The sequence below is a fragment of the Orbicella franksi genome, chromosome 2 (assembly GCF_964199315.1).
Source record: "Orbicella franksi chromosome 2, jaOrbFran1.1, whole genome shotgun sequence".
NCBI classification, from domain to species: domain Eukaryota; kingdom Metazoa; phylum Cnidaria; class Anthozoa; order Scleractinia; family Merulinidae; genus Orbicella; species Orbicella franksi.
In genome coordinates, this window is record NC_138146.1 from 37,731,303 (window position 1) to 37,749,477 (window position 18,175).

The following is an 18,175-nucleotide window of genomic DNA, read 5'->3' on the forward strand; positions in this document are numbered from 1 at the left end:
AGTAGGCCATTATTGCGACAGTTGTTGTAAAACTGCTAAAAATGGGTTTAAAATGCGCAAACTAAGTGGCCGTTCACCGCTCATTATCTGGACTAATGATTCGCTAACCAGGTTCTGTGAATAACTTCTGTACAGTTTTCATGCATCTTTTCAACAGAGAGAAAAAAAAATGTCAACCCGTGTGGGATTCATTACTTAATTTGGAGTGAAATTAAAAGGGAGAATAACAAAATACATCGCCTGTGAGTATCGGAGCGTAAACTTAATTAATCTTTTAATCCAATGAATGGTGCATTTGAACCAGCAACTACAATGACACTAGGTTTGCACAATATACTCTCATGAGACCAACCATCCAATTACAAATACTAACTAATGAACAATAAAGCACCGTAATATCGCTGGGTCAACAACAGAAATAGTTTGTTATTTGCTAAACAAAAGTTTGCGGATTGGAGTTTGACAAACTGTCTGTTCTCTGCACGATGTTCGTGAACCGTGCCCGTGAGGCACCATCTGTCGTCTCCACAAGAGTCTTGAAAACACATCGGATGAATTCAGTCGAACATTTTCGGTTACAGGAGCGAGTGAAAACAATTGACTACGAGAGCCAACATAACTATTCACAAATCTCGGACGAAATCGATGGCGTTCGCCAAAACTTGGTCAAAATCAAAGGAGTTAAGAAAAATGTCGGAGTAAGCGTTGAGAGGCGAAAGCTTCTGCGTGATAAAGGCCTGCGGATTTTGCCTTCCAAGCAAAAAGGCGATGTGGATTATTTTACGGTGCGCGCACCAAACGGAAAAGACATCAATATACCTTGTTCGGATTTCTATGACGGAGACACACTTAGAAAACAACTCAATATCGATAAATTTGATTTGGCCGTGACGCCAAGTCTCGAAGTTGAAAACTCCGACAATGAGGACGCAATCGATTTCGTGCCGACCGATCGTCGAGGGCGATGTCACAGTGTGCCGGCGTTAAACCTGAAAGAGTTCCGCTACAGAAACATAACACCTCCTTTAAGGTCAGGGTCCAGGAGGAACTTTAAGAATGTTGAAGACGAAAACTCCGAAGATGACGAGAAATTGCTCACCCTTGAGAACTTCACGAGCAGAGAAAGGAAATACGGAATCTTGAGGCCACAAACTGCCTACGCTGATAGAGAAAGGCAGGCTAGTCGGCGTCCTAGGAGTCGTACATGTCCAGCTAATATTCAAGAGAACGAAGGCAAGGTACCATATAGAAAGCTATCGCGGAAAAGCTCACAAGTAGCGGGAAACAATAGGAAAAAGTCACGCGGTAATGATTCTGTAGTAAGTGAGACGAATCCCTCCGAGAAATCAGCCAAACGAGAACAACAATCAGTTAATCAGCAGAGGGAAAATTGCAATAATAACGTGGTTTTAGAAGAGACAATTCCTCTAAAGCCCTCTATCAGGCCAAGATTGCGACCCAGGTCATTAACTGTGGGTTTTGGTGCGCGAAACACTGGTGTGTCCCGTACTGTTGCTGGAATGAGAAGAATGAGTTTAGATACTGATGAAGACATTGAACTTCCACCCAGCGCGTCGGGTGCAAAGTGGTTTCAATCACACACACCAGAAACAAGTCCTCGGGTCCCCAAGAAAAGCGTGACTATTGTAAATGAAGAAAACAAGAAGGGAGCAGATCGGAGGTTTTCGGCTAAACCAGATCGGAAAGTCTCGTGGAAGGCCAATAATAAGCTTAACGAGGCTTGCATGCATTCCGATGGATCGTACATGGAGAGGACTGTGGTTAGGAGGGGAAGTTCGTTGAGCGTGAACAGTCAACAAAGAAGTGCCGGACGCGTGAACAGTGCACCCCAACCACGTCAGCGAAATCCAACGCACCCGGTCAGGAAAGGACCAAAAGTGAACGGAAGGAGATCAAGCCATGATTTTGTATATGATGCGCGGCCTGATAAGGCCCTGAGTAAAGGCTACATGACTATGCAGATGACGATTGGCAACAAGCAAGTCAAGGTGTATGTACCGAAGTTTTCACCAGGCGAGTGTCTGGATGACGTCACGGTCGAGAGAGCCCGGGCAAAGTCGGCTGTAAAAGCTGCAGTGGGGATCAGTCGACCTGTGGCTGGAAAAAGGAAATAAATTGCGTTCTGGACATGCGCAGATACGGCGGTGTCTTTCTCCGCTTCTGCTGTACAGGATGTCTCTTTTCAAACAAATTTTCCGCGAAATTATGTTCAAAGTTTAGAACTGCCTACATCATCTTAATTATGCTACCTTTACAAGGCAATGTAGTCAGATTTATAATCAATTCGTTCTTTTTTATGGGCAAAATAAATTTTGTTGAGAAAATGAAACTCGTTTCTCTAACTGACTTTTTGTCAGAAACACACAGATAGGTATCAAAATAAAGTCTCAAAAAGTCTCTACAATTTTTGCCCAGGAAGCGAAAAATGAAACTGGAGACAGTGCCCAGAGGATGCATTTTTGGTTGGTGAGTTCCCTCTCGTCTCTCATGGTGTAGAAAGAGAAGGAAATCTCTCTCTCTCTAGGTATTGGTAGTGTGACCTTAATTACATTCTCAGACTGAATGCTGACGTCGCCGGCCTCAGGCGATTTAAGCCGTAATGGGAATCATTTGCGACTTGTAGGTTTTCCATTTCTTGCTTGCATTATTGCCCGGGGGGAGGGGGGCACTCCCATCTAGAAGTTAGATGGGTATGTACCGTTGTGAAGGGTATGGTTTTCAGGCAGCTTAGTAAACTCCCGAAAGTAGCGACCCCCCTGAAAGTAGCGTCAAAAATTGTGGCCGCTAATAAATCCCAAGAGTAGCGACCCCCCGAAAGTAGCGAGCCCTCCGAAAGTAACGAGTCCACTCCTCTCCCACCAAAAATAGTCAAGTGAAATTTGCCGTACGGTCACTTGATTTAAGGCACTCTAGCTTTACAACAAGGGAAGGTATCGCTTATGCCACGAAGCGTTGTGAAATGTCAGTTCGTACTTCGTGAGTTCATGTTGCGCCGTGTTAAAAAAAAACCCTTAGAATTTTCATACAGAAACAGGAACGTTCGAAGATGAACTTTTTGTAAAAATTAAAAATTAAAACTCTGTATGATTTTCAACAGGAGCGTATTAAATGGAACGTTTCTTCAAATTTACATTGAAAACTCGACCAACATACTGAGATATTGTTAAAGCAGATTAGCACAGCAGTCTGTTATGAAGTAGAAACAGTTTACGGTATCTGATTAGCTTTCCTGCCGACCACTGAGAACACAGTCTAGGTAGGAAGAGCCCACCGTTATGGCAGCAGTATAGATTTAAACTGGAACGAAGAATTTGATCTGATGTTTAAAGAACTGTTTTTACGAATTTCCTTCCTTCGGACATATTTCACCGGCATGCTTTGCGCGCCTAGTCGAACCATATTATCAAATAGGCGTTTCAACAAGTTGTTCGGCAACCTTTTGGCAACTTCTTGTATTTCGGGCAACTTTTTTTCTTGTCGACCAACTTTTTGCATTCTGAGCAATTTCTAGTTTTCCATCAATTCTGAGAAATCGGAGCAGCCTTTAGTGCTTAAATTCGCCTTGCTTCCTTATTTCATAATGTTTTAGTAGACAAGTTATTGATTTCCTGTGAGAAAGAAGCCAGATCCCTTTCCCCCCGGGGGCAGATCATGGCTGCAAGATGATGCAGACGGGCTGCTAGGTCGGCGTTTTTTTTTTTTAAATTCAAAATGGCGGACGAAGATTCACACTCGACTGACTCGAGTGTCTCAGGTGAAGAATTTTTTCAAGATTAATATAATATTAATATTGATGCGAAGTCTTTACTCATACATTTTTTGGTTTTAATTAAGACAAAATTATTTGGCAACGCTGGTTACGCCGCAAAATTACACAAAAATGCTTAGAAATCTTACTTTTCTCGTACTTTTGCATCAGACCAAATAAAGGAAGAGAGCAACACTTTTTTTCGTTTTCTTGTTTTGGAGCAACTTTTGAGCAACTTTCGTTACAAAAAGCAACTTTTGACTTTTTTGAGCAACGTTTTGAGCAACGTTTTGAGAAATCGCTGGCAACTTTTGGGGAAATCTCGAGCAACTTGTGGAAAGCCCTAATATCAACGCATCTCTCACGTGACATTATTCTCGCATACTCAAGTGGAGAGCGTTCAGAAAGCGATGGAGATTGTTGAAGGGAATTCAGGGAATTGCTCCTTTTTCGAACACAAACGTTCACTACATTCAGTGTGTCGACTCCAATGTTTAAAATTCGGGTACTCTTTTAGCGGCGCACTGAGCTTCTTTAAACCTAATAACCATACTTGGACTCGTATGTTTTCCATCTGAACTGCGGCCAAGACGGCTTGTGTTGTTCATCTGCTCCAGCGATATCATGGATACCTTGAAAGATAAAAACTCTCCAGTCGTATGTCGAGTGAAAGGAAATTGTTTCTTCGAGGTAACTATCGGTGATATCGAGGTAACTGTCTTTTATCTCCAGTATTTTATATCCACTTTTTTGCTTCCCGAAAGTAACGACCCCGCAGAAGTAACGATCTTCAAAGGCTGCTAATTCCGAAAGTAAAGAGGGTCCTTACTTTCGGAAGTTTACGGTAGGATCGCAAAATCAAGCTGATCATGGTCTAGTATAGGGTAATAAGGGTTTCAGTGTTCCAGCGGCACACCCTTACCCAAAGATTTACAGAGTACCCCCCGGTCATTACTTTTCCGTAAGCATAGCCAATATGATTTGGAAATTAACTAAGTTGATGATGAATGTGTTCAAACTACCACCAAAATTATGTTACATTGTATTGAAAAGACCGAAGTGAGCTTTGCCTACCACTGTTTCAGACAGGAATTCATTGTTTGTTCGTGGCCAACATTCATCCTACAGCGTAAAGGGCAGACATCCCTTGAGAGCTGGATTAACATATCTCCAAAAGACAAAATAAAATAAACAAACACACAACACTGCAGCCTTTTTATTTTGATTCGACGACCTCAATTGGTTTCAGTGGACTTTTGCTTTTTGATCAGTTATTCCATTTACCTGATTGGCTCATTGTCCTCATTTGATTCGCACGAGCTTCGAGTTTGACCCGACTGATGCCTTCAAGTGTTCTGTTATGGCTGATTATGATTCCACCAATAAATATTCAGTGAATATTCGTAATCCAAAAGGACCAGTTGCTGCGTGCACAGTTAACAGTTCAAAAGTTGTAAATAGTAATAACGCAGTTCCCAATTAAAGACGATGTTTATAGCAGACGTTTCGAGCCTAGCCTTTCCACCAGTTCCTCACGATGAAATGTAATTTCAAAGTCTATTTCTCGTTAATGAGACACGGATTACACAAAAATGAGAAAATAAACAATTTGATATTTTTTTTAATTGCAATGGCTCGCGCATCAGGACACTTACCAGTCTAGAACTGAAACCAGGGTGAAACTATATATCCCAATGATTAATTAACTTGCCCTGCTTTATCTACATAACTGTGCTAGTTTACATATAAAGAAAACAATCAATCGAGGCTAGTGCTCCCCACTTTTGGAGGATCTTTGATCATCTTTCTTCGTTTTGCGATAACTGAAAAATATTCGAAGGCGCGATGGAGCTACAAATCGCGGACTCTGTTGCTTGTAGTTCAGTGGAAAGGAACGAGCGAAATTGAAATGAAAGCAATATATCCAAATGTTCCGTCTAATCAAAGGGAAATTGAAAATTATCCGGTTAAAAACAAGGAAGACAAGACTCTCCAAACACCTTTCATCGCTAAAACGACACGCATATATCGGTTGATCAAACACAAGCATATGCCACTATTTATAACTCATAACTAATTTGCCTTGTCATCAAACTTCCTTTTGTATAAATGTCAGTGGATGTCATTTCATAGATAATTGTTCCAACCAATGAATATGCCGCACTCTTTTGCAATTCAGTCAGATTGAATACCTTTGTCCTGTCCTTTGTTCACAAATCAACGTTGATAAATTATTTAACCACGAATAAACCAAACACTTCGGTAAAACAGCCGCACGGCTGTAAATATTTAAATTCCATTAGTTTCTTTATTAAACGAAAATGCCAAATAACATTTCAGTTCAAGAGACCTTTGGTTGTAATGGTAATTATGATTGTCAAGTTCCTCATGAAGAGTACAAATTCTACTTAGACTCAACTTAGAACTTCCGGTATAACGAACTATTTATATTTCATATCTGGTCCTATTAGGTTAAGCAATAAAACGTTTCTGGGCATACTGAGAAATACTCTTCAGTTTTTTTTATTTAAAACTGTTAAAGTTTTCCGATGTTCGGTGAAATCGGATGCAACCTTGCGTGAATCCCTCCTCCTGGGTAGCGTGATTTGTCACACGCTTAGAAATAAACCTGACGGTTCGCTAAGCTTGGGTGTATCTTGGATACAAGGTCAACTATTGTGCTGCTTTTCGTTAAAAGAACTCTCAAGTAGTCCATTGTTTACTCCACTGAAGCAGCCTCTAAGCTCTCTAGCATTCGATTACATGCAAATCGTCTTATTAACAAATGTACACTCCTGTCTCGTGTTCAAGAAAGTCTTAAGAAGTTTAGTGGAATGGCTTCCCCGGCAAAACAACCAGGGTCCTCTATCACGTGTGAGAGTCTTATCAGAACACGTCGAATGAACAAGACTGAATCGTTTCTACTCGAGGAAAGGCTAAAAGTGTTGGATAGCAAGAAGAATCAGAAATATGCTGAGTTGAACGTGGAGAAACACTCTCTTAAGAAAGAGATTGAGGAGATTCGAAGCGTGCGCAAGAATTCGGGAATTAGCGCCGAGAGAAGAAAGCTTCTGCGATCTCAAGGGTACACAATCGACACGCGCACTGCTGTGAACGAGTCTGGTGACGTGAGGGCTGCCTTCAAAAGATTGTCGATGCCAGAAATTGGCGTTTCCGATTTGTCTGCATCAAGAAGCCCGAAATTAAACACGCACAAAAGTGAGCCTGTTATGAAAGCCTTCTCGCAGATAAACATCCACGGATCAGGAGAAATGGAGAAAGAAATCACCGGCGGGGAACAGCGAAAGAACTCTAGTGTTATGACACGGTCCAGAGCGAGGCATCAGTTCCGTGTTATCGAGCCACCTTGCCGACAGGGATCAAGGCGAAATTTTGTTCAGCTGTCCACCGACAAACTAAAGGAATTCAATGAAAAAGAGGAAAAACAATCGGAAGAAACTTTATTTGATCCTAATGTAAGAGTAGACCATCGGGGTGTGATTTTGTCTCCAAGGTTGGCGAAGACTTCGAAGAACACTACTCAAGCAGAGGTGAAAGCTGATGAGTCACCCGGCCATACACGTTTGATACCTATTTCGGAAAAACAGATTTGCCAAGACAAACAGAAAAAAACTACGCAATCAGACCAAATCCTCTTTGGCCCGGGAAAACAAGCTTGGGCAGAAAATCTGTATTTCGAGAATAAAACCAGAACCGAGGAAAGGTCAAGCTTCCCAGCTGTTGAACAGAAACTCAGATCAAATTCGTGTGGCAGCTTTGATCGTCTAACGGAAGTTCGCGTTTCAGACAGCCCTTCAGACTTCCACGATAACGAATCAATATCACGCGATGTGATCACACCAGGAAGCCCTGATGTGTATCGTACGTCAATCATAGCGACCAATAAAGTGCATTCGACCCCTGAACTGAGACGGAAACAAGTTAGCACCAGGCCACCTGCGCGGGTGGCTTTCGTTGAACCTCAAGAAGGAATGCCTAATATGGAGAGACAGAGTCGTGCTTGTATTATTGAGTCACGAGAACCCAAAGTACAACACGTACGTAACGTAGAAACGGAGTCAAGTAACAGCAGGTTGCGAGCCGACTCGTCTGAATCAAATGCAAACGAACAGACCCAGTTACCCCGTGAAAAGCCAGCGGAGTTGTGCAAAAAGAGGCGGGTTACAGTACCTCCAGGAAAACTCAGCATTGCGCCGCCGGATCACGAAGTCGTTCCAAGCCAAGAAGGAGGTAAAAGTGAACCAAAGAAACTGAGCAGTGCTTCGTTATCTTCGAATGTTAGAAAGAAATCAGTGCTTTCTTCGCATTCTGAACACCACCCCCAAGATGATTTAGTCACATATGCCTACGATGCTCGGCCGGGGCGGTCACTTTGCAAAGGATATGTTACAATGCAGATGACGGTCAAAGGAAAGCAAGTTAAAGTGCACATCCCCAGATTTCCGCACGATTCTGAATCTGAGCCGGTTATTGAGCGTCTTCGTAAGAAAATTTCTTTTGATCGGTCTCAGCCGAGAACACTTCAAAAAAAAGAGACATCAAATGAAGAGCTTGAAAAGGCAGAGGCTTGATTATGAATTAAGTTTAGTTGTTGGTCTTCCGGCGGCTGGAGAATAGATCTACAAAAAAAGTAGCTATAAGTTGCTGGAGCACATTCATCATTTTGTGTTTTGCTCTGATATTGTGTGGCTTATTTTGATGCTGCTCCAAGAAAGCTTTGCCTAATAAATTGTTGACACAAGAAAGTCACATTTTCAATTCTTTGTTTTTACTCTAATGTGAACTTGTTCCACTAAGGCAAATAGGTTTGTATCGAGGAGGAAACATTTCTCAAGGACAACATGTTACGACGACACTGAACACAGACCTGATCAATTGAAGAAAATAAATGTACCTCATGTTTAGAGTACGGTTGGCTTTACAATGCGTGGGAGTTTAATTGAACAAGCGGTTTGTGTCTTATTAACGTCGAGTTTCTAGAGTTTCTTCGAATTAAGGGATTAGTCGAAATCCGATTTTTCTGCATTTGAAGGGCTTAACCCCACCGTAGTATGGCCCCACAAACTGATTTGTTTACAACTGCAATTTGCAATAACTTCAGCAAAGCATCTTAAGTTGTATTGTCTAGAGGTTAGCGAAATATAAAAAAAATAAAATTTTATAAAAGTCGTAAAACTGGACATCGTTTCAAATCAAGAAGACTTCATCGCGTCGGCCAATCGCTTATTGCCCCGCTTACTGCAATTCGGTAATTCACTTCAACAAGAATTTCCCAGGCAGCAACTCCCTGCAAACGTTGCAAAGACTCTGAACTGCCTTTTGTCGATCACCTGACTTACGTGACTTTTTAACCGCGCGGCCATGGGCCGAGCGCGGTTCATGGTTTACCCGTGGTTTTTTTTTCGTCTTGTATGCGACCAGAGCCAAGCTTTCACTCGGCCAAATTTTGAGTCACGCAACCTGTGATGTTTACTCGCCAAAAGCTGTTGAAACATTAATAAATCTCATCTCCGATACTGACTTTCGCGGGAAAAAAATTAAAAACCCAGCGTTCGTCAAAAATTATATTTTTTCAGCAGAAATTTCGCTCGGAACATATACATATTCATATTCGTTTGAATCATCGATGAAATGACCTTTTTCGGATATTTTTTCCTTCGGGGTCAACAAAAACCTCCGATTACAAAATCACGCCGAACCCACACGTTGCAAAAAAATCTCTTCGAAACCCTGATTTCGAAGCGATATATCACTTAAGCGTTAATAGCTACCACTCATTGGCAGGCGGTAAATCTATTCCTTAACAATCCAGCTTTATCGTGTTAAAATTTCATAGAAATCGAACAAAACCAGAATTAATTAGAATTTTTTGTGACCTCACTCCCGAGACTTGACCTCACAAAGGAAGCCATGGTCGCCCATAGCAACCGAAAAACACGAACATAACAAAGCTGACGTTTCGGCCAAAAAACTCCAGAATTATCGGCTGAGAGCTTAAACTTGAATGGGTACATCTTTTTCGAACTTTTTTCAACTGATTTAGACGAAAGACTGGCCTCGGTGGACTACAGAAAAGACCAAGAGAAAAAACAGAACAAGACAGCAGAAAAAGCCGATAATATTAATTCATCGCTTGGCTTTCGGCACGAAAACGAAAATACAGCTTACTTCTGGATAAATTCAGTCTTAGAAGCCAGCAACTCGTCCCAAATTACTTTCTGTATCCTTACAAATGTCTTGACTTCTATCGCCGAAAGATTTGGCCGCAATTTTTGAGAAAATAAACATTTCGTCGACGGTGACCGCCATTACGTTGGCTTGCATACTAAATTAGCTAACTTGACAAAATTCTCCCGTGCGGGGGATATGACGAAAAGAGCTGAAAGATGGCCTATAATTGGCTAATGATGAGATCATCCCACTGTCCAAATTTGGTGAGAATCGAAAGTAACGCCAATTTTCTGTCACGTTTTCAATCTGTGGTCACTGGAGTGACCAAAATCGATACATCGGTCGGGATAGAGTTTTATTATTAAATTATATGACTTGTGTGACTACTTTACTAGCCCTTTACTCGTGGAAAACACCAATTAAATTTAATCATGACTTTTAAGAAAGAAAGCTGTTGTTAATAGTGTTATTATCGTGTCATTTATATCGTTCATGCCCATACATATCCCGAAGAAAGTTCTACAAAGATTAAGACCATTAGGTCATCGGAGATTTGTCAATGGCTACCACTGATGGTGCAATAATACAGTTTGTGTTGATCAAGTGATGTGATGTCTACAGTAAGAAAAGAATCATCAATGACTACTTTGGAATGTGCACTCCGTTCCGACGGTAGTGCTAAGCAAACAGTTAAATTTTAAAAGCGCGGTTATAAGATCTAACAGATCTTCTTGTTTGTTCTGTAGCGTGTGGATTGATTGATTGTAGCACGCTAAATGCGCGTTGTCGCCTCATCATAGGAATGAGGCCGAGAAAGCATTGCGCATGATCCGTGCTATTTCAAAATCAAAATGGCGGACGTCGATCAGTGGATTGAAATTGCAAAAGAATGTAAATATCTTCCAGAAAATGACCTGAAGGTAATTTCTATTGATCAAAATATGTACATTTGTTTTTAGCGTGCTTAAAGTTGCTAAACTTAAACGAATTATTTGTACATTGATGACAGAAACTGTGTGACTTTGTTTGCGAATTGCTGCTTGAAGAATCAAACGTTCAGCCAGTTTCCACGCCGGTCACAGTTTGTGGCGACATTCATGGACAGGTATCGTCGCAGATTTTTATTTGTGATTTCCGTTTAATATGTTTTGGGCTGCAACGGATGTTTGTCAGTTAGACAAACCACATGAAGTCTGAAAGCTGAATTGAAAGTTTCAAACATGAAAAGTTGCATGAAAGCTGCTAGTTACCAGTCGTTTAGTCCCCAAGTCGATTAGCCCCTAACCGAATAGTCCCCAACCAGAAGTCGATTGGCCACCATTCACACTTAAAAACGAGAAACAGACATTATTTTCGACTTCTGGTTGAGAGCTAAGTGGTTAGATACTAATTGACTTGGGGGCTAAATGACCAGATACCAAGCTGCTAGGTGCTTATATCAGTAAACAAAAGGTTATATGCACTCTACTTTGCATCACAGACAGTGTGGACCACCTGTATTGACTGTTTTTAAAGGAAAAAGTCCAGTTGCATCAAAGACTAATGTGCTCTTGCATGCTCAAGGAAAAGTCCTTCCTGTCAGTTTTTCTCGATTCAAATAACGGTCACCTCACCACTAGGGAGTCTGGTCATCAAGGAACTCACGTAATCACCAACAGACTTGCCATCAGGCAAAGTCTCCTCACCACCAAATTAATTTGATAACATTAAAGTGGTACTATGGCAAAAATCACATCTCTTCTATCGAAGCCATTTTAAAACAAGAGACCAAAATTCATCTACTTTGTTTTGTTGTAAAACTCACAAAGCTGGGGTTGTGTTGAACAATTTGTTAAATTGTTTTGTCTGACATATTTTATTGAGGTTTCCTCGTAACTTCCCTTTTTCTTTCAAGTCCTGACTAAACGTTCAAAAAAAAAAAAAAAAAAAAAATACCAATGCAACTTCCAGTTTAAAAACAAACATTGTTTGGCAAACACAATGTTGGATGAATCTGATTAATTATTTAGCCAAAGCCTTATGTCAAAAGATGTGTGTAAATACAAATGCTACGGCGAATTCCTCTTAACTACTTAATGCTAGTTTTTCTCTTTGTTGATGGTTAATGGCGAGGAGACTTTGCTTGGTGGTGAGTTTGTTTGGTGGTGGCAAGACTCTCTAGTGGCAAGGTGACCAGATACCCTTGATTCTGTTTGATCCAACACAAGACATTGATTCATTGTAAAAAGTTTATTTATGAATCATCAGTCAGTTGTGATGCAAATGTATCCTGAAAGCAAAATCTGTATCCTTACACATCACTACTATTGGTTCTAAGAGTTAGAACCTGTTCTTTCCCAGATGCAATGTGGAAATGTTTGTCTCATGTACTGCTGCAGCACAAAACCCCAAGTAAAGGGTGCAAATAAATAATCTATAACATTTTACAATCATTGTACAATCTGCTTACTGACCTAGAATGACCTTAAACCTCTCATCAAAATATACCTCAATAGTCCATAAGCAACCCATGACACTCTGTTAGCCCCTGCATTGTATCCTCAGAAATTATAATATATTAAATTCTGACTAATTTGTTGTCACTTAGCTGTCAGAATTTACATTTTCCCTTTTCTATTTGTTTATAGAGATAAAGCATAGGTTTACATGTCCATGAATCTCAGTTCAATTTTCAATCACTAGCTTTTTTACATGAATTTGTATAATATTTTAAAGTGCATATGACATGAAAAATAATTTTGCTTATTTGAAAGGCCTTTCAAAATACAGAAGAATGACATTTTTCTTTTTGAAATATCTTTCTTCGTTTTAGAGATATTAACATTTTTCTGTTATGCAAATTAGATCAGTGATGACGTCATCTTGTTTGCAACTGAAAATGGTAAAATACTGAATAAACAATATCTCTAGGAATATTGAAGCAGTGTTCTTGAAACTTGGCACCACAAATGTGCATCACAAAAGAAACAAAATGACACCCTTAGTGCTGTTGCCATGACAACAGTTTTGCTGCTGGTGCTGTCTAAATAAAAACCGAAATTCCCAGTTTTTGTCCTAAACCAAGAACCATCTACCCTACCCAATCTAATGAAGGGAGTTAAGACAATATGGGAACTATGTGTGTTCCAAGTAGGACAATTTGTCTCACTTAAGAGGTTGCAAATGGGGATATTTAGTTTTTTGACAGTAAGAGACTCGAGCTGATAGAGTTGCTATGGCAACAGCCCTAAGGGTGTCATTTTGTTTCCTTTGTGATGTACATTTGTGGTGCCAAGTTTCAAGAACAGTGCTTCAATATTCCTAGAGATATTGTTTGTTCGGTATTTTACCATTTTTAGTTGCAAACAAGATGACGTCATCACTGATCCAATTTGCATAGTAGAAAAACGTCAATATCTCTAAAACAAAAAGAGATATTTCAAAAAGAAAAACGCTATTCTTCTGTATTTTGAAAGGCCTTTCAAATAAGCAGAAAACATTTTTCATGTCATATGCACTTTAAGCTTTCTACTGTATGCTGTTGATGTGTTATAGAATGTTGTTTTCATGTCTTTAATGTTGTTACTATTTTACAGTTTTATGATTTAGAGGAGTTGTTTAACACTGGAGGCCAAGTTCCAGACACTTCTTATGTTTTCATGGTGAGTTTATTATGTACAGGGTAGTTGTAACAGAAATTCAATAGTTAATTCTTCATGGACTATTTAAATCTCTTGTGAAGGGTTGCACACCATCTACATACTTTTTGATTGCTCTTTGTTTCAGGGTCTCAGGGTAAAGTAATGTCAATTTACTACTGTTATGTTATAATGATATACATGTAGATACACATATTGAGTTCTGAGTAAAATGAAAAATCAATTTTCACTTTTGCAAGATTTGACCACATATGTACAACTTGACACATTTGCTACTTTTGTTGCTATGTATAGTAAACAGATTATTTTGTTTTGAATGGTTACATTTATGTCTCCTATGTTGATTTTAAGAACTAACTACTTGCCCTCAGACAACAAGAGTACATGCAAAATAACTTCAGGAGCAGAATATACAATAAATTAAGTCTAACAGGAGGTAAATATTTTTTTCCCACAGGGAGACTTTGTAGACAGAGGCTATTTCAGCCTTGAAACCTTCACCAGATTACTTACATTAAAAGCCAAGTAAGATGCTCACTTTTTTTCTTTTTATCCCGGAGTAAGTTTGTGGTTGTTTATGTACAGTAAACAAGCATTGCAGATTTTTACTGGCAAAATTAACATTAAAAGAAAAAGTTGATTTGCAGTTAACATTCATCCAAAATCTACTACAGTTACTAAAAGGTCCTATGAAGACTGAAAATCATCCTATGACTTTTGATTTAGACTGAAGCTCCCTCAAAGAGTTCTGAACATTGCCCAAAATTACCCAAAGATTTTCAGTAAAAATTGAAATCTTCTAAACATTGCCAAAGACTTTGGACCTTCATCTTGGTGCCTCTGAACATCATCAATGAAAAGGGCCACAGATTGACACATACTGTAGATGACATACCTCAAGCTACAGTGTATGTAGATTCATAAGTTTATCCTCACTCACTGTTTGTGACTCATTTTAATTGGAAAAGTATGCAGCCTAAATGTTTGAGTATGAAGCAAATCCCAAGTTATTATTTCCCTGACATCTACACATAATTATTTGATAAGTGATTCATTGTGTTATTGCAGATGGCCTGATCGCATTACACTTTTGAGAGGAAATCATGAAAGTAGACAGATCACACAAGTTTATGGCTTTTATGGTATGTTTCTGTCTTAACTACAGGTGTAGTGGTACATGTAATTGCAAGTTTTGTACATGTACATGTATGATATTTTGTACAGGTGTGGTAAACAAGTGAAAACTTGTTCTTAAAAATATAACTACATACAGTTTGGATTGGAGGAGCTATGTCACTCATGATGATAGCAGTGCAGGTATTTGTCTTCATATTCTGTAGTGTGAGGTACAATAACTGTAACTACATAAATGTAGTAGTATTGCTCCCTCCTTGAATAGGATGCTAGTCTATTGCACATAACCCCTGCCATTGTTTCACATTTCCCTTACAGGTTTACCCATTTTATAAGTTCTCAAGTAGATATGTGTTGTGACCAGCATATCCTCAAGTGAATGTACTTTCACTGATTTGAATAGTGCAGTGTTGAAAATCTGTAACATGCTGTTTTTGTTATTTTCTTAGATGAATGTCAGTCAAAGTATGGAAATGCTAATGCTTGGAGATACTGCTGTAAAGTGTTTGATCTCTTAACAGTTGCTGCTGTAAGTTTCTCGTTCACTACAATGATAAATATTGGTAATTGATCATTGGTACAACTATTGATAAGGACTCAAATTATTGCACCTTTCACAAATTGAAATTTTTTAAAGTGTAAGACAAATCAAGAGCGCAAAGTCATTAACAGAATTAACTTCTTTTCAGATTATTGACGGACAAATTCTGTGTGTTCATGGTGGGCTATCACCAGATATCCGAACCCTAGATCAGGTAGTGAAATTTTAAACTTTCTTTACATGGTTATGCTCGTAAAGTACATGTAATATGAAGTTTAAACTTTTGTCTCAGATTAATTTTTATCAAAGGAACTCACCATTGTTCAATCCATTATTAAATTACTGCATATTAATAAGTATTTGGTTCCTTGCAGATTCGAACCATAGATCGCAACATGGAAATTCCACACAAAGGAGCATTTTGTGATATCCTCTACTGCGGCCTTACTGCTCAAAATGCAGAACATTGTGTACTGCATTGTAACTTTTCACAAAGAAGCATGGTGCAGTTCTCCTAAAACATGGAGTGACTTTTTTGATAAGCCAAGTTACATTTTCTTTTTTTTTGGGGGGGGGGGGGGGGGGCTTTCCCATTCTCAAAAAGTAATCTTAAACCAACAGCATTTCAATGCAGCATTGCTCTTTACAATTAAACGCAATGGTGGGTTACATTTTACTCCCACATAAATAATTATCAAACACCTTCATGGAAGTAACAAGTCTAAATGAGAATTAGTGTGAAGGAAGATGATGAAAATCTAAGCAAAAGCATGAAAGCTTAATCGGGGGTTTCACTGAGGGCCAGGCACAGAGCAAATCGACCGGCTGTGGGGATGATTTTGCCCGCCTGGTTTGACCATCTGGAGGAGGGTTTTTCTTATAAAGAAGTTCATAAAGTTTTGCCTGCCTGTAAAAATCAGATGCCTTCCTGCTGGAAACATCAATGAAACCCCTGCTAAACAGTCATTTACATTGCATGCCTTTACTTATGAGGGTTGTACAGCTATAATGCAGTTTAGAGTGTTCAAAAGTCCTTAATATTTTGTACATCTGGTGTGGTCTGATCCAGAGGATGTTGACACTTGGGCCATCAGTCCTCGAGGAGCAGGGTGGCTCTTTGGAGCAAAAGTTACTAATGAGGTAAGTCAATTACATGTAACTTCTCATGTGCATAGGTCTTTGGTTGATATACTCTCAAAAATAGCTGAATTGCTAATGCTGGGAGGTTGACTGCACTGTGAGAAGTTTATACAACAGTTGTGTAGTGTTCTGCAGGTTATATGTATTGGTCATTACAGTGAAGGAAAATAAATTGAACTACTAAGCAATGTTTAAATAAAGAGTGGATTAAAAAAATTCTTTTTTGCTTTGACCAGTTTGTACACATCAACAATTTGAAGCTGATATGCCGAGCCCACCAGCTGGTCCATGAAGGATACAAGTACATGTTTGATGAGACACTAGTCACTGTGTGGTCAGCTCCAAACTATTGTTACCGCTGTGGAAATATTGCTTCCATTTTGGCATTCTCAGATGCTGATACAAGAGAACCCAAGCTTTTCAAAGCTGTACCTGACTGTGACAGGGTGATACCTCCGCGAACCACAACACCTTACTTTTTGTAAATTGTTGTAAATAGGAAATGTTTCTCTGCCGTAGGACATTTTACATGAACATTTAGCAAAAAGTTCATTTTGAAAATTTACAAAGTAGTTTTAAAGGCTCTGATCATCAGTGTAGATTAGAGAAGCAACTGAGTTTTTCTTATCAGCTCAAAGATGTACATGTATGGTGATCTTAACAGGTACAGTTTTGTTATTTGACGACTATTTTGAACAATGATTACCCAGGTTCCTTTATTTAAAGCAGGATGAATCTTACCTGATCCAGGATGCATTAACATTATGCCAATGTCGAGTTGATTGGTACATGGATGTTTCATTTCAAAAATTTTCACCCATGAAATGAAATGTATATAAATTATCCACTCAGCATTGCCTGGTATAATTTTACCAGTCTACCAGGCCTGGGTTGTTCAAAAGGTGGATAAAGCTATCCACCAGATAAATCACTACCCAGTGGATAGCGTGGTTTGTTTTGTTAACACTTATCCACTGGAGAACGATTTATTTGGTGGATACGGTTATTCAGCCTTCAAACAACCATTGTCAATATTTAAAATTCTGTTTTAGTTGTGCATAAAGTGAGTTAAAAAGTGATACAGCACTATATATCAAACCCAAGAAACAGTATTTTGTCACAGTTCCAACTAGTGAGAAGAGAGTTCAATTTTGTTCAAGCAACAAGGTGTTTTGGGAAGAAATTTTAATTTGGTGTTTAGCATGGCTGCTTGATGTACGGGTTCCTAATCAAAACTAAAACTAGCAATTTATTTTACTAGGAGAAAACTGAAAAATGTAAACTTTGTAATAGTATATTATGCTCAGATAACCTAATCAACAATAGGATTATAATTTCCTTTTTGTACTTGATGAATTATTAATGCTAATTTGCATCTTCTCAGTGTGAAATACAGTAACTTTTCTTGACATGGAATTGAGCACATAGTTTATACTAGGTTTGCTTTAGAAATGATAAAGTAGATTTAAAAGGTCAGTTTTTTGTTTCGTAATTTAATGCACATATTTCCCTTGTATATTTACCGTTTTGGAAATGACATTACATTTAGTTTAGATTTTTTTAAGAGATCGTGGAACAGGAAGAAAAGAGGTGGCTTAACATGTATATTTCACATGTAATATTGTTACCCACCAAAACACTTAAATTTCAGTGTGTATGTACGATACTGTGCTGAAGGATAAACTTTGTCTGTAGGATTAATTTTGTTTAATATTAAAGAACAGAACTGCTTGCATTGTCTTGTGCAAAGTGATGATGCAG

At 39.0% G+C, this 18,175-nt stretch overlaps 3 protein-coding genes across 3 annotated transcripts; all 3 read left to right on the plus strand.

Annotated features, from left to right (window-relative positions):
• The first annotated feature begins 51 nt into the window (after positions 1-51).
• On the plus strand, positions 52-5,056 carry LOC145479730 (uncharacterized). Its single transcript, XM_081458166.1, has one exon. It carries the CDS (start codon positions 486-488, stop codon positions 2,133-2,135), a length of 1,650 nt encoding a protein of 549 aa, XP_081314292.1. The 5' UTR covers positions 52-485; the 3' UTR covers positions 2,136-5,056.
• Positions 5,057-6,171: 1,115 nt separating this feature from the next.
• Positions 6,172-9,555, plus strand: LOC145479731 (uncharacterized). Its single transcript, XM_081458167.1, has one exon. It carries the CDS (start codon positions 6,604-6,606, stop codon positions 8,359-8,361), a length of 1,758 nt encoding a protein of 585 aa, XP_081314293.1. The 5' UTR covers positions 6,172-6,603; the 3' UTR covers positions 8,362-9,555.
• A 1,142-nt stretch (positions 9,556-10,697) lies between these two features.
• Positions 10,698-18,149, plus strand: LOC145479733 (serine/threonine-protein phosphatase 6 catalytic subunit). Its single transcript, XM_081458169.1, has 10 exons — positions 10,698-10,881; positions 10,971-11,066; positions 13,537-13,602; positions 14,057-14,124; positions 14,668-14,741; positions 15,183-15,262; positions 15,423-15,488; positions 15,649-15,700; positions 16,323-16,414; positions 16,651-18,149. The coding sequence occupies exons 1-10, from the start codon at positions 10,813-10,815 to the stop codon at positions 16,897-16,899; spliced, it is 912 nt and encodes a 303-aa protein (XP_081314295.1). The 5' UTR covers positions 10,698-10,812; the 3' UTR covers positions 16,900-18,149.
• The last annotated feature ends 26 nt before the right edge of the window (positions 18,150-18,175 follow it).